The sequence below is a fragment of the Neovison vison genome, chromosome X (genome assembly GCF_020171115.1).
Source record: "Neovison vison isolate M4711 chromosome X, ASM_NN_V1, whole genome shotgun sequence".
Classification (NCBI taxonomy): Eukaryota; Metazoa; Chordata; class Mammalia; order Carnivora; family Mustelidae; genus Neogale; species Neogale vison.
This window is the reverse complement of record NC_058105.1, coordinates 20567654-20592012: the sequence shown is the minus strand read 5'-3', so window position 1 is coordinate 20592012 and position 24359 is coordinate 20567654. Positions and strand designations below refer to the sequence as shown.

General features: G+C 44.4%; 1 protein-coding gene across 3 annotated transcripts; it reads left to right on the top strand.

The window, feature by feature from the left end:
* The first annotated feature begins 4148 nt into the window (after window positions 1-4148).
* On the top strand, window positions 4149-23241 carry UTP14A (UTP14A small subunit processome component). 3 transcript variants are annotated; one of them, XM_044234856.1, is made up of 15 exons: window positions 4149-4227; window positions 5511-5586; window positions 7002-7072; window positions 8020-8084; window positions 9482-9624; window positions 9930-10085; window positions 15156-15275; window positions 15374-15468; window positions 16068-16191; window positions 16275-16352; window positions 16827-17220; window positions 18882-19288; window positions 20065-20258; window positions 20386-20485; window positions 22804-23241. In XM_044234856.1, exons 1-15 carry the CDS (start codon window positions 4202-4204, stop codon window positions 23074-23076), a joined length of 2322 nt encoding a protein of 773 aa, XP_044090791.1. In that variant the 5' UTR covers window positions 4149-4201; the 3' UTR covers window positions 23077-23241. The 3 variants fall into 3 exon arrangements, with proteins under 3 accessions (XP_044090791.1, XP_044090792.1, XP_044090793.1); XM_044234857.1 differs by having other exon boundaries at window positions 20065-20170; window positions 22804-22889; XM_044234858.1 differs by lacking the exon at window positions 22804-23241 and having other exon boundaries at window positions 20065-20166; window positions 20386-20479.
* Window positions 23242-24359: the final 1118 nt, after the last annotated feature.

Genomic DNA, 24359 nt, shown 5'->3' with positions numbered 1-24359 from the left:
AGCCATCCCAACCTTCAGCAACCACCACCCTGATGAGTCAGCAGCCATCAACATCAAGGCAAGACCCTCCACCAGCAAAAAGATTATGACTCACTGAAAGTTCAGATGATAGTTAGCATGTTGTAGTCCAAGTGTTTTTTAACCAAGGTATTTACACTTTCAGACATAATGCTATTTGTATACTTAATAGACTACGGTATAGTGTAAACATAACTCTTATGTGCACCGAGGAACCAAAACATTCATTTGACTCACTTTATTGTAATACTCACCTTATTGCAGTGATCAGGAACCGAACCCGCAATATCTCTGCCTAAAAAATAGTTATTACTATGCATCTTTTATGAGAGTGAATAGCATGGAACTATAATGGCTTTATTCAATCATTAATTTTAAAAAACACTTATTGAGTCCCTTATTATTGTTCAAGGACTAGGCTAGATGCTGCAGAGCACACAACAGCATGAATTTATGGTAAAATCGCAATTGCCATGTTGCAAGTTTTGGCTGAGCCTGGGTCTTTTTTGAGAAATTTAAGTCAGGTAATATATAAACGTACTTGTAGGGAGAAAACATTATTTTATTTACTGATAATCACTAAGAGCTGTTGTTGAGATCAAAGGCTCTTAACTAATTATCTTTCACAACTCCTATAGCCAACTACATACTGGGTATCTCCACTTAGGTATCTTACATTCAAACCTCAAAAGTACTAAACTGAACTTGTGATCTCACTCCCCAAATCTGTTCCCTCCATCATTAATCTTCTACAACTTAACAAATAGTCTACTATATTTGTTCGGGCCAGTGATGTAAGCATAATCTTTCTCTTTCCCTTACCTCCCACATTCCTCTGGTGGGTCCATTGGTGACACTATCTCCTATTGCAAACCATCACCATCTCCTGCTGTATACTACACCACAGTAGCTTCCCGACTGGTATCCCCGCTTCCACTTTTGCCCAGCCCCAACCCCCAATGTATTCTCTGCACAAAAGCCAAAGTGATTTTAGTAAAATTTACATTATATCACTCTCCTACATAACCCCCACGTAACAAATAAATTGTGGCCCATTTTATGTAAAATCTGAATTCTACCATGGCCTACATGGCCCTACAAGACCTGAATCCTGCCCTTCTCTCCATCCCTCTCCATTATATTTACCTTCTTGTTCACCACCATTCAGCCACACTGGCCTTTCAGTTGCTAAAATACAGCAAGCTCTTCCCAGCCCAGGCGGCCCTCTAAGTATACATTGTTTCCGTTGCCCAAAACACTCTTTCCTGTTCTCCACGGTGTTGGTTACTTCTCTTCCTTTAGGTCTCAGCTGAAATGCTACATTGCTGTTTCCTAATTCTACATAAAAGTGGAATGGGGCAGCAATCCAGTTAGAGCTGAAAAAGGGGAGTACCTAGGGAACTTGCCTCAAAGCTGCATTTGCATAGCAAACACACAGTCTTTACTTAGATTAAGTATAGATCAATAAAAAATGTCAATGTTTTCTTAAAATGCTTTTATTCATACTTCCTATAAGATTAAGAGAACATCATCTGTCCATAAAAATCTAATTTGGAGTGCCCTGGGGGAAGCAGCAAGCAATTCCAAAGAGATTGAGGAGGTAGACAAGGTCCAAAGAGATTTTTATAATTTTATCTTAAAGGTGATGAGGGTCTATTTGCATCTTTTCGGTTAGGGGTGCGACATGATCAGACTTACAGGATTGAAGGAGAGACTAAAGAGTGAAAAGTCGGTACAAAATGATTATTATAACTAACATTCATTGAGCAGTTAGTGTGTGACAGGTGTTATACTAAGGGTTTTCCATTTATTCGAGTGCTTTATGTGTATTAATTCATTTAGTCCTCACAACTACCCAATGTACTATCGTACCATTTAAAGGTGAAGAAACAAATAAATGGAGAAGTTAAGTGATTTACTCAAGAATTACAAAACTAGTAAGTGGCAGAGATAAGAGTCAAATGCAGACAGTCCAGTTCACAACTCGTGCTATAAAGGCTATAATGCCTCCCTTCGCTTTAAAGTCTTCAGTAATACCACAGGCTTGAAATTGCAAGGGTCTGACAGACGATGATGGAAAAGTGGGAAGATATTCAAGAGAGATTCGGGAAGTAAAACCAACAATGTGAGGATCGGGGCACCTGGGTGGCTCAGTCTGTTAAGCAGGCGACTCTTGGACTCTGGATTTCAGCTAGGGTCATGGTCTCAGCGTCATGAGTTGGAGTCTCTTGTCAGGGTCCACGGTTAGCAGGGAGTCAGCTTGAGATTCTCTCTCCCTCTCCCGCTAGCCCTCCCCCTGTGCTTGTGTGCTCTAAAATAAACAAACAAATCTTTTTAAAAAACACAGTGTGAGGGGCATCTGGGTGGCTCAAGTCATTATGATCCCGGCTCAGGTCATTATGATCCTGCATCATCGGGCTCCCTGCACAGCAGAAAGCCTGCTTCTCCCTCTCCCACTCCCCCTGCTTGTGTTCCCTCTCTTATCTCTCTCTCTGTCAAATAAATTAATAGAAAATCTTGAAAATAAACACAACGTGAGGAGCAACTGTGAAGCAGTAGAGAGGTATCAAGGTAGAGAGGAATCAAGGATGACTCTCAGACTTTCGACTTCACCAACTAGCAGTTGATGGTGCCAGTCACAGAGATGTAAAGTACGGAACCCTGGTGGAAAAGACAGAAGTTTATTAGATACTTCATGTCTGATGTGCCTGTGGGACAAAAAGGACTGCCAGGAAACCATTAGTGATACTAGTCTGGAACTCAAGAAAAAGATCTGGGCTAGACATACAGCTTTTGGAATTCTCATACAAGTGTTAAAAGCTTAAGAAGAGCATGTGGAGGGTCACCTGGCTGGTTCGGTCAGTGGAGCATGTGACTCTTAATCTCGGGGGTATGAGTTCAAGCCCCACATTGCATGTAGAGATTATGGAAACAAACAAACAAATAAATAAATAACTTTTTTTTTTTTAAATAAGAGCATGTGGAATAGACAGACAGGCTGAGAACAGAGCCTGGGGAACATCATCATTTAGGGAATAAGTACAGAAAAAGTAACCAGCAGTGAAGACTGAGGAAGATGGCCATGAATCTAAGATGCCAGGAGAGAGTGTTGTCATGCAAGCCCAGGATGGAGTTTTAATACCGACAAATTATCTATAATCCCACGAGAAAGTCAGTCCTATGAAGCCATGGAACATGTCTGTTTTGTGCACCAGTGTATCCCCTGTGCCTAGAGGCCTGGCACACAGTAAATGTCAAAAACATTTCCTGAGTATGAATAACGAAAACCAACCAACAGTATCAAATACCACACAAAGTTCTGGGAAGACAAAGACTGAGTGAGAAGCGTCCGTTTTATTTAGCAACCTAGTGTGTCACTGAGGGTCTTGTTCAGAGCAGTTTCAGCGGAATAGTGGGGCAAAAGCAAAATGGAAGCGGGTTAAAAAAGAGGACGAGTGTGTTTTCGTATGTTACTTTTCCGCTTTTTAGTAAAAAAAAAAAAAAAAAAGTCTTAACAGTGGATGTGAAGTGAGGAAGTTGCAGCCACCAACACAGCCCGTTCTTGGAAGAAGCTCTGTTACCTAGGGTAGGTGGAACTGGAGCTGCAATGACCGGGGGTCACAAGACGAAAGAGGATTTTTTCCCTTAGGAGGGGAGGAAACTTGCTTCGCTCACCGCCGAATCTCGGGGGCCTAACACAATGCTGGCCATTTCCCTGGCGTTCTAGAAAGCCTCGAGCTGGCCGGTGCCGCACTCGCAGGACGCTGTGGAACACGGACGGGCGTGGGAGCCTTTCCTTTCGGATCAGGCAGCGACAACCAAGGCTCGGCCGGTCCCCAACAGCGCCGCGCCCTCGCCCTAAGCTCACCCACCTTGGGCCACGAGGAAACCACAAGCTGGGAGCGCGGACATCGGCGCTCCCCAGAGACGACGGGGAGTAGTAGGCGGGGGTGGAGGGGGGGAGCAAAGCTCCGCCCGCTGCCAGGCTTTAAACTCCAGTGTCCCCGTCTCCAGCAGGCCCCTCCCGAAGCGTCCCCAGCTTCTTGTGTGCCTTGGGGCGGGGCGGAAGTGACGCTCCACGCAGCGCGTGATTGGCGGAAGCAGAAATTGCTTTGCGGCCGGCACGGAAATTGCTTTCCTTTCGGCTTCCGCTCCTGGCCCATGTGAGAGACAGGCTGCTGAGATGAGCGAGGTCGGGGCTGCGGAAAGGTGAGGAATAAAGATCGGAGTGGGGGGGTCTGGGTGTCGTTGGGGCTGGGTCCCCCAACTTTTGAAAACTGGAAGCCGCCTTTTAACAGACGACAGTTTTTCCTCTTCCAAGACCTCACCATTCATTAGTTTCCGCGGTAACATCCTTGAAAAGTCCTTCTGATTTAATTTAATTCACTCCCGCCTCTTCCCAGCTTTTTAGCCTCATCCCTGTTGGTCCTGATGCGGACTCTCCCTCTCCAGCTAATTTGTTGCACTTTCCTCATCACGTGACTCCGTTTGCTGCTGCTGCCGCCGAGGCGCGTTTAACTCTCTGCGCTGGGAGTGCCTACATTATAAATTCCCCTTATCTTGGAAACCTTTGCTAACTGGAGTCATGGAGTCATTCGTGACATTTTCTCCTCTGTTGTTTTATCCCCTCCCCCTGATAGGGGAACTAAATATAATCCGATTAGTAAGGGTTGCCTTGCAAAGATTGGTACATATTGTTAGGTAATAGAGTCTATAATTTGGTTCAGGGGACCAGTCTCCTTAGTTAAGTACCTACTTTGCCGAGGAAGCCCCAGGAAACACTGTTAACTCAGCTGCTTTCGTCCAATTCTTCCTTTCCCCATTCCTGGGAACAAGTGATCAACATGTCACTTTGGAGTAAGCTGCACCTATAAAGGTGTCTTCCGTTTGGAGAATGCTTAGAAATCTTAATGGAGAAGCGCCTGGGTGGCTCAGTTGGTTAAACGACTGCCTTCAGCCCAGGTCATGATCCCAGGGTCTTAGCATGGAGCCCCACATTGAGCCCCCTGCTCAGCAGAGAGCCTGCTTCTCCCTCCCCCTTTGCCTGCTGCTCTGCCTACTTGTACTCTCTATCTCTGTGTCAAATAAATAAAACTTTTAAAAAATTATCTAGAAATATGAATGGTAAAACTGCATGGCCTCAAGGGCCAGCAACAGTGCCTTCTATTACCTTACCTAGAGTCTGAGATTTTTACAGCCTCCCAGAAGTCAGTGGAAAATGCAGTACCAATCACTGAAGAGAGTTAGCTCTTTTTCATTCCATGCAGTTCTGTAGGGGCGGCACCACCCACTGCTCACCCCATGGGGATGATGCCTGACTTCATTCTAAATTTAATGTTTTGGCAAATTTCTGAAATTTCCATACTGCTTGGTTTGTACTTCTTCCAGGGGATGGGCCCATTCTGTGCTTAAATACTGAAGTTATGTTTTAGAGATTGTTGTAATAGAAGTTTTTTCAATTGATAATATTTCTCTTTTATCTCCTTTAACAGCCTTCTGGCTTTAAGCCAACAGGAAGAACTAGAGGATTTGGCCAAAGACTACGCCTTGAGCCCCAGTGAAGATGAGGTGGGTGACAGCTGCTAAACTGCCTTCTCTGGCTCCCCTTCTGCCTCACAGGGTAGACAGCACATTGCTCAACAAAAAAATGGTGGCAACATTGTTTATATTTTTCAGGTCGCGCAAATAAATTACAAATGGTTATTTAGTGTTTCATGTATAAGATATTGTATTAAGTGCTGTGGAAACTTGAAGACCACATAACATACACTGTTTCCAAGATGCCTAAGTATAGTTGAGTATATAGGACCAAAATACATGGCCTTCATTTTATGATTTCCCTATTACCCAAGCTTAGATTTTTGTAGAGGTATTTAATTACAGATCTTCCTCAATTTAAGATAGCATTACATCCTAACAAATGCATCAAAAATTGAAAATATTGTAAGTTGAAAATGCATTTAATGCATTTAACTACTGAGCATCATAGCTTAGCCTAGCCCACCTTAAACTTGCTCTGAACACTTACATTAGCCTACAGTTGGGCAGAATCATGTAACACAATGTCTATTTGATAATAAAGTGGTGAATATCTCATGGAATGTATTGGATACTGTACTGAAAATAAAAAACAGAGTGGTTGTTTGGGCATAGAAAGGTTCTAAGTATATCAGTTATTTACCTTTATGATCGTGTGGTTGACCAGGAGCTGCAGCTCATTGCCACTGGCTAGCATCACAAGAATCATATCCCTTGTTGCTAACCTGGGAAAAGATCAAAATTCACATTTAAAATGCGGTTTCTAGGGGTGCCTGAGTGGCTCGGTGGGTTAAAGCCTCTGCCTTTGGCTCAGGTCATGATCTCAGGGTCCTGGGATCAAGCCCCACATTGGGCTCCCTGCTCAGTGGGGATCCTGCTTTCCCCTTTCTCTCTGCCTACTCGTGATCTCTGTCTATCAAATAAATTTTTAAAAAATTAAAAATAAATAAATTAAAAAAATACGGTTTCTACCAAACGTGTGTCACTTTCTCACCATCACGAAGTCAAAAAATTGTAAGTCAAACCATCGTAAGTAATGGACTGTCTGTGTCTGACTGGAATATACATATATGTGATTAAGCTGGCTCTCCAGCAGATGCTCTAGGAATTCCAACTCTTTTCTCTTGACAAAACTACTTAAAATGTGTTTTTTTTAAATGTTTCTGTGTCAGACCATGCTATATATTCTATACAGAAGCATTCTCATAGCACTTTTCTTCTCAAGACTGATTAAGACAGAGGCATGACATTAGTTACAGATCACTAGGCACTATGGTCCTTAGAATGAAGGAGTTTGGCTTTTAGAGCAGTTCTTTGTTTGAGCTTGAATGCCTATACACTAGACCTCATCTGATTCCCCAATCCTCCACAAAAGAACAAGAGATTTCCATGCTGTCTTTTCCTTTCCCTTATTGTTCTGGTGGTTTTTCCTTTTCTGTGTCTAGGTGGACATTGATGGAGAGAGAAATCATCAAAAGCTTCTGGAAGCAATCAGTTCCCTTGATGGAAAGAATAGGTAACATTCTCATCCGTTTGGACAGGTTATAACTAGCTGATTCCATGAGACAGATCTGCAACTAACATTGACTGCTGGGGCTTCTGGCTGGCTCAGTCATTTGAGTGGCTGACTCTTGGTTTCAGCTCAGTTCATGATCCCAGGGTCCTGGGATCAAGCCCGAGTTGGGCTCTGCCCTCAGCATAGAGTCTGCTTGTCCCTCTCCCTCCCCTCTGCTCCTCCCCTACTTGCTGTGCTCCTGCCGCATCCTCTCTCTCTCTCTCTCAAATAAAAATTTTTCAATAAATAAAGTCTTAACAAACATTTATTGAGTGCCTAAGACAATGAAGACAAAAGTGTCAGCATATTATTAAGAGCATGTACTTTAGAAACTGATTGTGTAACCAAATTTTTATCCCCTCTGCACCTAAATTTCTTCAACTAGAAAATAAGATTAAATACTACCTACCTCAGAGTGTCGTGACATTTAAATGAGTAAGTGTAAAGACCTTAAACCAATGCCCAGCATATAATAAGCGTTGTGTAATTGTTAGCAATTATTGTGTTAGGCCTTTGTGCATTTGAATTCTTAATCCATACTTAGAGTCTTTTGAAGTATTGACTAGGAACTACTCATCCCCATTAGAAAAGCTAATTGACTTGTCCTAAAGTCATTCTGCTCCTAATCGGCAGATCCAGGATTCAGATCTAGGTATGTTTGAAACCACATCCAATACCTTTTCCACGGTGCCTACTTCATATTGCCTTGCGTTTTTGAGTGGCTGAGTCTACATGAAGAGATGGTTAAACAACCAAGTCTAGACTAGGAACAAATTTCCTGGTTTCTTTGTGACAAAACCTGATTCTAGAAGAGAAATACATGAAACCAAACCCTTGTTTGAAAAGAGAAGTGCTTTCCCCAGCAAAACATGGGGAAATGTACTATATTCTGTTTTGCCTAATTTCAGGTGGAAATTGGCTGAGAGATCTGAAGCTAGTCTGAAGGTGTCAGAGTTCAGTGTCACTTCTGAAGGTAAGTTAACAAAGGAAGCAATTTATTCATGGAGCTTGTGAAGTTAAAAGCATAATGGTCATTTCACCCCCACCCCCTGGAACTGTTTTTGTTATGGTTAATGGATCATACCATAAATACTTAACTGAGTGGGTGAAGAAAGATGGGCTTGAGTTTCTTCCATTTCTAGAAGAAAGATGTGAAGACTACAGTCAAGGTCTCCCACTGAGGAGCTACTTCTGCGGTACAGGGACATGACTGAAGGCAGCTGCTTCTCACTAGCTTAATCACATTCCTGATTTTATTTTCAGTTCTTACAGTGCTTTGATTTTGGCCAGGCAGATAATCTGCTGGAGCTCAGAGAAGTCAAGTTACTTACTCAAGGACCTTCACCTAGTACAATGTTTCTCAACCTCTTTTCTTTATTGTTCCCTGAGAAGCCTTTTTAGACTTTATTTTCATTGCCTCTCCCCCACCCCACTCCCACCCCCCACAGCCAGGAAATCAGATAACAAGGAGTAAGTTTTGTTGGATAGGGTTGAGCTTTGGAGGAACACAGAAGCTGGGAATATCTAGGATTTTTTTCACCACTCCCCCACCTCCAAAACCAATTTTCATCCCTTCCATGGGTGAGAGATTTCACCCCTAATGTGAATACACAATCTAGTAAATTGCAGAGTTGGGATTTTTAACCTGGATATGAAGTCTAGATGCCATATCTTTTTCACCATATTCACAATTTCGGCAGCTCCAGTGAGTTCTAGGTTTCTAGTAACCACTAATGTAACCCCTCAGAACAAATAACTATGTATTCTTCAAACTTGTTCATTCAACAAATACTTAACGTATTTCTACTATGTATCAGTTTCAGGATAGTTTAGATACTGGGGCTATAATGAAGAATAAGATGGAAGAAACGCTTCATGGAGTCTAACATTCTAAGGGAAGACCAAGGGGAAGATATAAAACATTGTGATGAAGTAAAGTGACTAAGTGGCTGCTTTAGTTTGACTGGGCTGTGTCCTTTAGAATGATGTGATTCTAAGTCTAAAGGGGAGCCACTGGAAGATTTTCAGCAGGATTCTGACAGCCTGTGATTTACAGTTTCAAAATACCACTTTGGCTGCTGTGTGAAGGATGAAGTACAGTGAGGCAAAAGTAGAAGCAGAAAGACCAAGAGAAAAGCAAATGTATTTTTAAGATAAATAATTCTCTCCTCTCTTCCACCCGTCAACACATTTGGGAATGTAGGAAAGCGATGGTGTCACTATGGCTGGTGGTTAAAGTAAGAGAATTATTCCTGCTTCCCTGCACATTGGCCTGTCTACCAGCATTTTCTACTGAGGTGTCTCCCTATGTTATGTGGAGATTTTTGCCTCTCTTCTCAGTCTGACCAGAAAGTTTGGCCTTTTCTGCAGGATCGGGAGAAAAGCTAGTCCTTTCAGATCTACTTGGGCCTGTTAAAACTTCATCCTCATTGGCTGTTGTGAAAAAGCAACTGAATAGAGTCAAATCAAAGAAGACTGTGGAGTTACCCCTTAACAAAGAAGAGGTTGAGAGGGTGAGTTCTAGAGAAAGTGGCCTATTAAGGGGAAGAAATCGGACTGACAAGGAAAAATAGGGTAAGAAGGGAAGGTGGGGGGAAGCCTGGAACATGGTTGGGGGTGGAGGGGGGTTGTGATTGCCACGGAAAAGATTAAAATGCACCTCCGAGGGAATGTGTCCTTAGACGTAAGCAAGAGCTACTCTCTAATGTGCTGACTCTTTCTTGGGCTAAGAACCATTGGCTCCTGATTCCCTGCTGGGCCTCAGAGTTCAGTGCTTAATTTTGTGGCTCTTTCCTTTCGTGTACTTTGCCTGCTTCAGATCCACAGGGAAGTGGCATTCAATAAAACCTCACAAGCCCTCTCCAAATGGGATCCCATCGTCCTGAAGAACCGGCAAGCAGAGCAGCTGGTTTTTCCTCTGAAGAAGGAGCAGTCAGCCTTTGCTCCCATCGAACATGTGCTCAGTGGCTGGAAGGTGAGTGCCACACCAGGAAACTGCACCTTGGCAGGTGAGATTGATGTAACCGGACCTGGTAAACCAAAACCCCAGCTGCAGTCTTTAGTTTAGCAGTCAAGGAAGGGAGAGAGGGGGTAGAAAGACTCATGGTCAGTCCTGCAATATGCAGAATTACCCTGTAGTCGCCCTTCATCCACTTGTAGCACACAGCGCATGGTTATTTCCATGTTTTTGTGTGAAAGCATCTGATTGCCAGTAGAGAGGGAACAGGGTCATGTTTTCTTTTTCACACCCCAGTTTTCAAAAATCTTTTACAGCCACATTCTGATCTGGGGAAAATCAGGAACTCAGCAGCGTTACTGAGCCTTAGGACTACATATGAGCAGAGGAACCAAAGTTGGCTTATAAAGGACTGCCACATGAACATATAATGTATCGCGGGTCATGACTAGCAGTTTAGCAAGTAACTCATGACTCTGAGCTATAGAAAATAAAAAAGTTATCTCAGAGCTGGGTTTTCAAACACTAATCCCTGGCAAATTTTTTATTTGTCTGAACTAAAAAGGATAATTGTGGATGGTGGTAGTAAATGATGGCACTGGGGGTGGAATGGTAGTTATGCCTCTGTTGGTAATCCTGTGTTGGTCACCAAAGTCTCAGTTTTTAGTCTGTGAACAACTTCACTTAGATTTCCTTTTCCAATATGCTATTGCTTATGGAGTCTATAATGGGATATTCTCTCTTAAGTAGGAATAATCAAGAACAGCAATGCCTTGGGGTGGCTGGGTGGCTCAGTGGGTAAAGCCTCTGCCTTCGGCTCAGGTCACGATCTCAGGGTCCTGGGATCCAGCCCTGCATCGGGCTCTCTGCTCAGCGGGGAGCCTGCTTCCCCCTTTTTCTCTGCCTGTCTCTCTGCCTACTTGTGACTTCTCTCTGTCAAATAAATAAATAAGTAAATAAAATCTTTTTTTAAAAAAAGCAATGGCCAAACTATGGATAGATGCCGTCTTCATGCTTCTTCTTTGAATCTTCTGTGCTTTCTAAGAATCCAGAGATAATAATGTTCTATGTGTCAGGAAGTTGAGCTAATTAGCGCTAATCAAAGTAAATGTGGCTTTGCTGCCATAGCTAGACATTGAGCAAGTTGTCACTTATTACAGGGCTAAGCTCTGTTTCAGATATTGTTGTTGAAGTCGCTATCATTCTCTTTCTAGGATGCTTCCTTTTCCACATGAAAAAGAGATCAGGTTTAAAGTGGCTGCAGGATGGAAGGGAGACTTTAGGAAAAAAATTAAGAGGTAATACAATTTGTAGGATTCAAAAATAAAAAATACAGAAGATATATTGTGAAAAGTCTTTCCCCACCCCTGTCCCCCATCTGCTCATTTTTACCCCCGTACTCACTCAGAAATAACCGCTTTTGTAAGTTTTTTGTTGTTGTTAACCTAAAAGTTTCATTGCTATTCTCTTTTTTTTTAATCAAAAGATTAGTAGTGCGCTACTGCACATTCTTCTGTACCTTTTTCCAAATGACAGTGTCATCTTGGAGATAGGTGGAAGATACCTAGTTGGTTATTAAACATGAGATGGTGGAGGAGTAGTTTGCATTAAGAATGGTAAAACCTCTGCTCTCCAGGAAATCCCTGTGCAAGACAGAGTGGAGCCCCCCCCCCAAATGCTATACATAAAACTACTGTACCATTTATTCTAAGATTCATTTTTTTTAAAGATTCCATTTATTTTTGCAAGGGGGGGTGGGATCACGAGCAGAGGGGAGGGGCAAAGGGAGAAGGAGACCCGCCCCCCCCACTGAGCAGGGAGCCCAATGCAGGACTCGATCCTAGGACTGTGGGATCATGACCAGAGCCAGAGGCAGACGCTTAAACAACTGAGCCACCCAGGTGCCCTCTAAGATTCATTTTTGAGAAATTAGGCCAGTATGGCACAGAGCAGTAAGGAAATGGTTAGATTGGAGAGTGCTTTCTGCTTAGCAGCTGAGTTATCTTCTTATAACTTAGAATGCAAAGTACTAAGGACTCTGGAGATTAAGAATCCAAGAAGTCTACAGTATAGTTTTGGCCCAGCTTCCTAAAATTCCATTTCCCTCCAAGAATATTTAAATGGGATAATGCATGAGAAAGCATTTGTAAACTGCAAAGTACTAGAAAACGATGTAAGGTACCTTCCCAGCCCCTAGCAGCCCCTACACTGGCATTACCCAAAGTGTTCTCAAAAACACTAGTCTCTCAATATGCCCCCCCCCAAAAAAGGCAGGGTTCCGTTGCTAGAAAACATTGCATGCCCCTGCTGGAAATTGGCAGTTCATCATATACACTAGCATTTTAAAGGCTATGAGAAGACACTAAAGAAACCTCTTTGACTTACTCTAACCCAGAGTGTACAAATAAAAATCAAATAAATTTATTTTTAAACCTTAAAAAAATAAAGTACATCTAGTTCTCTGATGAAGAACATGCTTTGGGAAGAGCTGGTCTCCACTGCTGCCTCTGTACTCTTACCTTCTTTCCCTAACTGAATCTTGTCTCAGCAGGCATTAGTGAGAGGCCTCTGAAATGCCAGATCCCAAGCCCTCTGAGGCTTCAGCCTGTCGGACACTATTGACACATCACATTGGTTTAAAACAAAACAAAACAAAACAACCTCTCCTCCCTTAGTGTCCGTGATGACCTGGTCTGGTTTGGTTTTGTTTTTTTCCCTTATCTATCAGACTTTTCCTTAGTTCCTTTTATTATTGCTCTGTAAATTCCATGGCTTTTGGCTGTCACCTGTATATACTACACATCAGTCTAGATGCCTTCTTCTGAGCTCCAGTCCCATATTCCATATGACCAGTAGGCCTCATCTGGGTCTCCTATATGAACCTTAAACTTCACACACAGCAAAGTAAGCTTGGCATTTTCCTTCATTCTGTATTTGAGTCAGCAGCATAACTCACTGTCCCAGCTCCTTAAGTTGGAAACCTCAGCCATCTGATTCTTCCTCTTTCTACCCCTCCTTCACCTTCCCCTTTTCCCCCTTAACTGCCACCCCTCCCCAGCCCACATAGTGGGCTATTCGTGTAAATTTTCTCCATAATAGCTCTCAGATCCCTGGTTCCTCTTCTCATTTTCACCTGTCATTTGGCCTTTACATATAAATCCTTACATGATCACCATGATTTTTTTCTTTCCATAACACAAAACTGATTGTCACTCTGCTGTTTAAAATCCTTCAAAAGGCTCCCTACTTAGAGAATGAAACAGAAGCGCCTAGTGTTTTAACTACACTGGACAAAACATTTTCCCCTACATATCTCTCCGTATATCTGTTTTTATTTACACTCCCCTCCATTTGCCCCCGACCACCCTTACAGAATTGTACTTAATGCCTCAAAACCTAAATCAAAAAGTCCTTCCCCAAGCCTAACCCACCTCCTAATTAAAATTACTGTTCACGGGGCCACTTGTGTGGCTTGGTGAGTTAAGCCTCTGCCTTCCCTGCATTGGGCTTTCTGCTCAGCAGGGAGCCTGCTTCCCCCCACTTTCTCTGCCTGCCTCTGCCTACTTGTGATCTCTCTCTCTCTGTCAAAGAAATTTTAAAAATAATAAAAAAATTATTGTTCACTTACTTTGTGATTGCTCCTATGGACTAACATGTGGCCTGTTATGTTGCCAGTGGTACATGTGTCTTCCCTCTGAAAGGCTACGAGCTCTATGAGGACAGGAACAATCTTAATCAATTGTGTATTCCTAGCACCCTGCACAAGTGCCTGGAATGTAGCTGCAATCAATAAATGTTTGTAAATTGAATTGGAGGGAGATTACAACATTGTAATATAAATCATTTTGTAGCCTGTGATTGATCACTACTGCAAATACTAAAAATGGAAGAACGTGCACCTTTACCATTCAGTAGAATAGGTTTATGGTTAAATCAATAACACCGTGTAACATGTGGTGATCTGTGTTTATGCATTTGTCCAGATATTTGTAAATTTAATACCCACCATGATGGATATGGCTGTTGAAGAAAACCACGTATAATACATTTGTGAAGTTTGAAACTGGCTCTGTTGCCTAGGGGTATCTTTGTACCTTGCCAAAGTGGACCATGGCATGATCAACCTGATTATTTTAACCATGTTCACAGTGTCAGTCAAGCAGTAAACAGTATCTTTTGTTGACGTGTGAAGTAACTGGTTCGGTCCATTCATTTCATATATATATAGAGAGACTACCTAGCATGCAAAGTTAACTGGAAACTAAGGGATTAGAACCAAAATTAGAAAATGACTAGAGTTAAATTTGAACTGTCAGGAAGCTAAGACCTAACCTCCCCCTTTTTTCTAGAAGTATTCTTTAAAGGAAGTTTATAAGAGTCTTAAATTCCTTTTTTTTAATGATTTTATTTATTTATTGGATAGAGAGAGCGAGAGTGAGCATGAGCAGGGGGAGGGAAGAGGAAGAAGCAGACTCCCCGCTAAGCTCAGAGCCTGATGCAGGACCCCATCCCAGGACCCTGAGATCATGGCCTGAGATGAAGGCAGACGCTTAACCAACTGGGCCACCCAGGCACCCCCCCCCCCTCTACAGGGTGAGAGGGCAGATTTAGCTGCAACACTGATGCCACACACAAAAGTCTTAAAATTCCTGACTATACAGTAATGCACATACATACTTCAAATATATGTAATATGGGGACCATTTTGTTTTGCCACTATCAAAACTGACAGTATGGTACTGCTGTTCCTCCGTCCTGCCAGCATTTACCTTAAGGGCATCCTGCTTTGATATTTAAGAGAATAGTATTCTGTTTTACATATTTTGATAATCTGAACAGAGTGATCCCCTTGATGATAGAGAGTAGTTTTAGAATCCCCTTGCCGAAGTTGTCTTAAATCAGAAGAAAAGTGAGGTTTTATCTACACCGCTGAACAGCAAGACTGGAACCCATTCTCTTGCTGTTGTTACAGCCAATCCTTGCCAGTTTGTGATTCCCATTATAGTATAAAGTAGATGGTCATAGGATTGTAAACAGGGAGGCTAGGAGCATGGCTTAAGACTTGGAATGTTCTGTTACCTCCTTAAGGCAAGAACTCCCCTGGAGCAGGAAGTTTTTAATCTCCTCCATAAGAACAAGCAGCCGGTGACAGACCCTTTATTGACTCCCGTGGAAAAGGCCTCTCTCAAAGCCATGAGCCTGGAAGAGGTAAGTGTAACAGGCCCTTTGATACATCCAGATGTGCTCTATTCCTCCCGTCATTTGCACTCAAGCCCAGGAGTCACTGTGAATGTCATTCATTGTAGGCTAAGATGCGCCGAGCAGAGCTTCAGAGGGCCCGGGCCCTGCAGTCCTACTATGAGGCCAGGGCTCGAAGAGAAAAGAAAATCAAGAGCAAAAAGTAAGGAGGCCCCTATTGGCGTGGCCGTGCGTGCGCCCTGGAAGAAAGTGATGTGGCTAATCATGAGTCCGTAGGAAAGAACCTTGGACGTAGCAACTGGGGTCATGTGGAAGAGGTCCCAAATAGGAGTGACTAGCATTTTTTTTTTCTCAGTCCAACCTCATAGTTTTGCCTGCTTCGGTAGTGCCCTCTCCTCTGGCTTTGGCTTTCAATCTTGGTTTTGCTAAAAAGAGGACTGTTCAATTACTTTCTCTCCCTTCCAGGACATCATGGAGTGGTTCTGCAGAATGAGCTCTGAATTCTACAGCTGTTGAGGCCAGTAGGGCTTCCTTCCTGCCTTTTGGCCTCTTTGGAACTTCTTCTACTCTTGCCTTGCGCTCTAGAAGCAGAGGGGACTCTTTGCTCTGCAGAGGTGTGCCCCTGGGGGCTGCAGGGACGGAGAGGCTTGCCAGTCCTCTCAGGTCCCAAACTGGTTCCCTATAGTCAGCCAGCTCTGTGATGTCCATTCTAGCCCCTGCATAGGGAAACCCCTTGGGGAGCGGGGACACTTTTGTGTGTGGCATCAGTGTTGCAGCTAAATCTGCCCTCTCACCCTGTAGGTATCGCAAGGTCCTGAAGAAAGGAAAGGCCAGGAAAGCCCTCAAGGACTTTGAGAAGCTGCGGAAGGTCAATCCTACTGCAGCATTGGAAGAACTGGAAAAAATCGAAAAGGCCAGAATGATGGTGAGGCTGCCTTTCGCCCCCACCCCTTGAATCGGCTTTCCCCCCAAAAGTGGTAAGGATCTCACTCTGCCCTTTCTTTCCAGGAGCGAATGAGCCTTAAGCACCAGAACAGTGGGAAATGGGCCAAGTCAAAGGCAATTATGGCCAAATATGACCTGGAGGTAAGAGATCCTCGGGGTGAGAGAAGAGATGGAATTGGAGGACAGAAAGGAAAATCAGTCCATAAGGATGCTAGCAGAAGCAGAGTTGGGGAAGAGCCCTGAGGAAGAATGGAAAACCAGGATTCTAAAAAGGCATCAAAAAAATCTCTAAGGCAGAGAGGAAAAGAACCAGGAACAAGGTGGAAAAGGAGAGATGAAAGGGAAACAGCATTGAAGGCAAGTCCAGTTAAAGGGGAGAGGAGCTTTTTTTTTTTTAACCTTGTTTCACGTGTTGATTTTCTTGAGGACAAAGAATTTGTCTCCCATTTTATTCCATAGCTGTTAACACAGTGGTATATGTACAGTTTAAACAGTAGGCACCGGTAAGAAATACTTAAGTCAAATTGAGAGGAGGCAGCTTTGTGAAATGAACCAGGAAAGGTGTCATTGCAGTCACTAATGACAAGGCGCTCGTGCTGTGACTTCTTCCTCCAGGCTCGCCAGGCTATGCAGGAACAATTGGCCAGGAACAAAGAACTGACGCAGAAGCTCCAGGTGGCCTCCAACAGTGAGGAAGAGGAGGAGGGTGTAGAGGAAGAGGGTGACCTTGTCCCTGATGCAGTGAATGAGATCCAGATGGACGCCGACGGACCGAACCCCTGGATGCTCAGGAATCACTCCAGAGGCACGAAAGAGGCCAAAGGCCAGGACCCTGAGCAACTTCCAGAACCTGTAGCCCATGAGGCTTCTGAAAGTGAGGAAGAAGAAGACAGACCAGGGGCGGAAGAAGAAATTCATTTGTTGAATGAATTTGAGGAAAGGCGATCACTGCGGAGGAAGTCTGGGCTCAACCAGGACGCCGAGCCAGTGAGCAGACAAGAGCCCAAAGGTAAGTTGTGGTGGACTGGAATGGAGAACTGCTCAGTGCTAGTGTTTTGGACGGACCAAGAGAGGAAAACTGTCCATGCACACGTGCAGCAGAGTCTTCAGGCTTTAGGGACTTTCCAGAGAATACTGGGAGCCCCTGAAGAGAAGACAGATTAATAGTAACCGGTTTTCTTCAAAGGCATTTAATACACAGGCATCTGCATGGCTGTGCAAGGTGTATCTGGACATGTTTTTGCTCTTGAGGGCCTCTGGTCATCAGAGACAGAATCACTCCATCCTTGAAGTATGGGAAGGAGCTAACATGACCGGTGCCCACAAACCGGACCCAGCTGCATGTGGGAACAGTGAGTCTGGGAAGGCCGTTCGCACCCACAGACAGAGGCAGATTTTGAGGCATTATGAAATTTCTTTGAAATATTGCTGCAGTTTTCGGTTTTGTTTGTAAAGTAGGGGTGGCATTTTTAGCACTTAATGATGTCGGTTGATATGTGCCAGTGTGGGGTGAGACTTTCCTTGACAGGAATGAAGGACTCCACAGGCTATATGACAAATGAGAATTGTCACCCCGTGCTCAGACTCAATTTGTGTATTATATTTTCTGTTATCTTCAAGAGATTTTATATTAACAACCTTAGCACCCTTGAGACAGGTCAGAAAGTTCCCATTCTGGAGAGAAAGTCTGCTTAGGAAACCACATTCAGAAATCGCTTGGCTGTCTGGGCAGATTTTTGGGTCTCATTTTATTCCCTATAAAAATAATGGATTCAGATGATGGCAAGATTCTGTTTTTCCATGAAAACTATTTTGAAAGAACTGTCGTTGAGAATGTATTATGGGACCTTTACTTAGGGTTCTCAGCTGGAGAGTTCTGGGATTAATAGTTACAAGCAGTCACTTCAAGAGGCCTTTGGAAAGCAGCATTGTAAGCCGAGATCGTGGGAGCAGTCTTCATACGACCCCGGGACACCAGCCAAATCATCCTGGGCTTCCTCAAAAGCTAGTTCTCTTGCTGAATGTGTAGAGCAGTTGGTTGTGGTATGAAAGGTGGATTTGGACTGCCTTGGATGATAAATTAATAGAATATTCCCAAACGTTCAGGCAAATAGTGTCCTAAGATAGTGGGAAGTTGTGGACCCCAAAGAAAAGGAGCCAAGGACCTTGATCCTTGGGGAATATACATACATGTGTCCAAAGGGCACATTTAAGTTGCTTTTCAGAGGCTTCAAGCCAAAGCTAGGGAGCAGGATGAACTTGGGAATGGAAGCAACTCAAGTCAAGCAAAGAAGAGTTTAAAAGTGTGTCACTGCCATATTTCCCTCAGGGTTCTCAGAGCCTAGTGGTATTTGCTCAGATGTTGCCGGTGACGGGAAAATGCCAAGCAACCTGACTTGGACACAGCAGATTATGAAATGCTGCCTTCAGATAAAACACTGCTTCCCAACATGCTGCTTTTAACTACTAAACTCTATTGCCTGCTACTTGATAGGCAATGACTAGTGAACTCTCCCAAGAGATGTAGCGAATGGAATCCTCTCTTCCCCGTGGTGCCGAGCCCCATGAATGGGAGCACCTAAATGCTCGCTGTTGAGTGTGCTCGGTAACTGCTGCGTGACAAGGCAACTTCCAGCCTCCTTTTCTGACAGCTTTCCTTTCTTCCCCCAGATTCTAGCAGTCAGGAGGTGCTGTCTGAACTTAGGGCACTGGCTCAGAAACTCAACAAGGAAAAAAATCAGTCTGGGAAGCAGAATATGAGTTCCACGAGGACAGTTCCGGTGGTCCAGAGGGAGGGACCTCCCAAGGCAGAAGAGGAGCCCCCGTTGCTGCAGAGGCCAGAGAGAGCACACACTGTGCAGGAGCTAGAAGAGCTGGCCAAAGAAGGATGTTTTCAAAATGAGGAGGTCCCCAGGCCCGGCAGGGAAGGGCAGCAGACGGAGAGGAACCCAAATACTCAGCCTGGTGTTCCCAAGGAAAAGAAAAGGAAGGAGCAAATGATTGATCTACAGAACCTCCTGACCACAAAATCTCCTTCTGTGAAGTCTTTGGCCATTCCCACGACAGTGGAGGAGTTGGTGAGCAGAGCCGGGGGCATGGGCCATTGTGGGGGATCAGAGCTGGTGCAGAAAGTGTCCTTCTTGCACGAGGAGGAGAATCAGTGAAGTTTTGTGGTGCTGGGGCATGTGTCAGTGGTTGAAAGGCCCAGAGTAGCACGCGGTCGGGCTGGTCCCGTGACCGCTCAGTAGACACCACTATGTGAGTGCCGCTGAGACTCCCACATCTTAAATCCTGAGCTACCAAACCCTCCCTGGGGCGATTCTAAAACTGCCATCAGAGGAAAGAGAGAGGCACTTAGAGCTCTGACCAGATCCCAGGCAGGACAATTCAAAAGGTGAATCATTGAGCTGTTGCCAAGGTTGTGCTCTATTCACTGGGACCTGAAATGGTCCGAGACTGTCTGATTCAGTAATTGAAACTGCTCCATTGAAGAGCTCTGGCGCCTGTCTTTTCAGGGATATAAGCTGGAGGACACGCGCGTTCTGGCCAGGCCCCTTGGAGCTCCTCCTCCTAACACAGGCCATTCCTTCCTCTGTGCTGCAGCTTCCTTACTGAAAGTTTAAAATTGTGTCATATGATAATGAGTTAGGGATATTTACCCTAGAGGAAAGAAAATTGGAGCATGATTGGCTACTGATCCATTTATATTGCAAGACCATCATTGTTCAGCGCTTTCCCCCTAGGGGGCGCTAAAATGTCACAACCCAAAATTCAGGTGTTCTCCCTAGGAACAACCGCGGTTCTTCCGTGGCTCTTAAGGCAAGCTGTAGCTCTCATTCTTGTTTTTCCCTAGGAAGATGAAGAGGAGAGGGATCAAAAGCAGATGATAAAGGAAGCTTTTGCCGGGGATGATGTCATCAGAGACTTCTTGAAAGAGAAGAGGGAAGCTGTGGAGGCGAGTAAGCCAAAGGACGTGGACCTGACTCTGCCTGGCTGGGGCGAGTGGGGTGGTATGGGCCTAAAGCCCAGTGCCAAGAAGAGACGCCGGTAAGAACAGGGAAGAAAGCCTGTCAGAAGTGCACCAGGTTCTTCCACTACCCTCATGCGTCCTCCCTGCCCTTTTGACTGAGTCCTTAATGTTCTTAGTCAGACATCCTGCCGTTCTGCTTTCCAGGTTTCTCATTAAAACTCCTGAGGGCCCTCCAAGAAAAGACAAGAATTTGCCAAATGTGATTATCAATGAGAAGCGAAATGTCCATGCAGCAGCTCATCAGGTGAGGGAGAGAGAAACCCTTTGCTGCCTAGCTCTCTTGCTTGAGAGGAATATTCTAGTGCCCTGTGGTCAAGAGGGATGTGTGATCTTGACCACAGAAACAAAGCTGTTCTCTTTACCACTGACTGGCTCTGAGATTCATAACCCAGATCAATTCTGGCATTTTAATTTCTGACTGGGAAGAGGTTGAGGTTTAAAGGAAAATCTTGGCAGCAATGGCGAAGCCCCCAAATTTGAGATTTTAGCTAGCACCCCAGACAATTCCAGTGCAGACAGGTCTCACCAAGCTAAGAATTACCATTCCTCAGGCTTGTATTTGTAGTCAGGATAATGTTGAGAGGCCATAGGTTTGAGCTGCATCTTAAGAAAAATGAAGACAAACCGGTACTCGTTCAGGACAGCAAGTGGAATTAAAATTGTGTCCAGTGACAAGCCAGGGATGTTTACCCAAGCGAGAAGCAAACTGGAGCAAGACTGTGGTCTTCAGGTATATTGCAGGCTGTCCTGTGGAGTTTAGTCACATAAAGTAGCAGTTGGGAAAAACGGAGTTCAACTTGAGGAGAAACTTTCTGGTTCTCAGTCAGTAGAGCATGCAGCTCTTGATCTTAGGGTCACCAGTTCAAGCCCCACACTGGGCATGGAGCCTACTTTAAGAAAAAGAAAAAGAAAGAAAAGAAAAACTTTCCGCTGGTCCACAGGGCGAATGGGTTGCCCCGGGGATATAAGCATGTGTAGAGGGGACTCAGGAGTAAGGCTGGCCTCTGACTTTTATGTTCCCTTCAGTTCTGAAAGTCTGTGACCCTGAGACCTGTCCCCAGCCAGTATAAAATTGAAATGAGTTGTAGTTTTTCTTCTGAAAAAGAGGGGGAACTGTTTAGTAGGTAAGCCTAGGTGGGAGGGCGGGCCAGATGTTCTCAAGCAGATTGGAACTTCTAAGGTTAGACAAAAGAGAAGTAAGAAATGACCATTCCATTCCAGTAAACACTTTACTGATCGATCTTTGTGAACCAATCCCTGCGGAAACTGAATTGTAACCAGTGTAATCCCAGTTGTAGATCTATAACCACAAAATAGTCAATGATCACTAGGATAAAAGAGAGAGAAAAGGGTTAAAAGGGTGCTTCACCAGGACAGGAAGGGCAGCGTAGACCTCAGTAAAATCAGGAGTCTTGCCTTTGAAAAAAAAAAATTACAGTCACAATAAACTGACAGTTTTCCAAGAATCTCCCTGATTTTCCTCATCTTTTTAATAAGCTATAGACTGCAGGTCCCAGCATGCAGTAAAGTATGCTTCAAGCTGAAGGAAAAAAGAAAATCTTCCCAAGACTGAATATTTTGCCCAGGTGTTTTTTTTTTCCCCTACTTTACATGACATGCACAGATCTAGGTAGCAACCCCGCTAAGACAGGAGACATCCCTTAACCTAAAGAAAACTGCTTCCTTCACTACCACCAGGACTGCCTGGTAGTGCTCAGCTTCTCGAGTGTTCCACTGAATATCTCCAAAGACTACTGATTGTAACTTCCTGGTTTTTCTGCTTGCTTTTTTTCTTTGCTCTTCTTTGGCCTTCAGGGGAAGTGTTGTAAAGATTATTATATAAATGTCTGAAGGTACCATTTTTGGAGTGGAAAAGAGCAGTAAACAAGGAAAGGAGCCCTGGGTTCTATTCTCCCTCACTGCTCATAATTTACTTGGGTAAATCACTTCCCCTCTCTAAGCCAAATTCTGAAGGGAGATGACCTTTGCCATTATGTAGGGCCTTCCAGCTCAGACATTCTGTGATGCCAAAAGAGGATGAAGCTAACTGAGCATCAAAGCCTGGTGTAGTTCAGGATTCATGGTCAACCTCTGGGTTCCTTAAAACGTCAGTCCCGTGTATCAAGGAGAAAAAAGCAAGGAATAAAGAGCTTGAAGAGGGTCGGAGGGTCACAACATTGACAGGGACCCACAAGTGCCCAGACATGTCTTGCAGTCACAGTTCGGTATAGGAAGACCCACTTAGGGCCAGCTGCAGTTGTCCAGCTCCCCCTGGAGCTGCGGTAGTGTTCCTATACTACGGGGCAGTGTCAGGATGGGTTTTCGATTCCTAGATTGTTGGGTAAGCCTGGGTGGGAGGGCGGGCCAGATGTTCTCAAGCAGATTGGAACTTCTAAGTTTAGACTGGGGATGTTGGGGATGCCTTGACGCCTCAGTAGCTTCGCTCACCACAGCCACATAGAACTGTGACCTGGGCACTAAACTCCTGGCCAGTTGCCATTAGAGTTCACCAGCTGCACTCCAGGCCTGGCTCGTGACAAGTCATTCTGCCTTCCTTTCCAGGTGCGGGTGCTTCCATATCCATTCACACACCATCAGCAATTTGAAAGGACCATCCAGACCCCTATAGGATCTACATGGAACACGCAGAGGGCCTTCCAAAAGCTGACTACGCCGAAGGTTGTCACCAAGCCAGGTCACATCATTAAGCCTATAAAAGCAGAGGATGTGGGCTATCGGTCTTCCTCAAGGTCGGACCTCTCTGTTGTACAGAGGAACCCAAAACAACTCTCCATACGTCACAAAAAACAGCTGAAGAAAAACTCTGTAGATTGAGTTGCTGGAGGAGTGACATCTTGGTTCCCAGAACTAGGAGCCCTGACCGCTCCTCCATTGGCCTGATTTGACTCTGAGCTGCAGGATCAATTACCAGACTGGCTTAGCACACTGTAAGTGTAGTTAAGCCGCATTTTAAAAATAAATGCATTTTTATCTATTTAACTAGAATGTATTCTCTGTTGTCACAAGTCAGACAGGATACCTTTGGGTGATCCCCATGACATTTCTCCAGTCACATTTGTCAGGGAAACCTCACTTTCTCACCAAGGATTATGTAGTTAGTCCTAATTTAAAGTAGAGAGAAGCTACCAGAGCCTGTGATCTGAAATACACATCAGACACAAACACCTAGAATACACTCAAAGAGTCAGGGATAGTGACTATCCCGTATACTCTTATCCTCTGAACCTAAAAACTGCATGCACAAACCGTGCAACTGCATCGCGCCCTGGGCTGGTCCTCCGGCGCTGCTAAAGCTGGTGTTAGCTTTAGTCCCGCCACTTCTGTCGTTCTCGCGCCTGAGCCTCCCATTTGTCAGACCGAGTTGCTATCTAGACTAGTTAGCACTTCTTTCTCATTCTGAAGACAGTTTTTACCTTTATCTTACAGATGAGGTAGCTGAGCTTCCAAAAATAAAGCTCTGTTCCCTTTCCTTCCTCACTCAGGACCAGCACGCGAGTCCAACTGCTCTGTGGCAGTCCCCCGGGGCTTCTCAGCTCTGAAGAACCTGCCTGTGTTTGGTTGGCAAATATCTATCTATATGGAAAGAGCCCCTGCACCCGAGATTTCTAACAAGGAATTGGAGAAACTTCTTAAGACTCCATAAGGACATAACCATTACGGTGCTATACTCCTTTTAGTCCAAGCCCTTTTAGTCCAAGATGTGGGTTCATTTTTGTGTGTCTACAGAGCCCTCTGAGAATTTGATGGGAGTTAATGAACCCTCCCCAGAAAACTGCACAAACATGGACACTTTTACGTACAGTTTGAGGAACTTCTCAGACATTTGGAATCCCTGGTCCAAAAGCTCTGCAACCCCACAGAGTTGTCTTTTGCAGCCCTCCCCAAACCAAACCAGGTGTGGCCCTGGTTTCCAAGCACATCACTCTCCAGGTCCCTTCCACAATGTTTGGACCTCAAAGGTAACTAGTAACTACTAGTAACTACAGGTGGAAGAATGCAGATTAGTGATATATCCAGGGCTACGCAGTAATGACTGAGTAGGCACTAGGAACCGAGACTAAACTCCAAAGCCAAAAGCCACTCCATAAATTTTCTAT

Excerpts from the sequence above, each read along its gene's own strand:
- UTP14A (XM_044234856.1), top strand. The coding sequence starts at position 4,202 with ATGAGCGAGGTCGGGGCTGCGGAAAG. Across the intron at positions 9,625-9,929 it reads ACAAAGAAGAGGTTGAGAGG|ATCCACAGGGAAGTGGCATT; the intron begins GTGAGTTCTAGA and ends TGCCTGCTTCAG. Across the intron at positions 17,221-18,881 it reads GAGCAGACAAGAGCCCAAAG|ATTCTAGCAGTCAGGAGGTG; the intron begins GTAAGTTGTGGT and ends TTCTTCCCCCAG.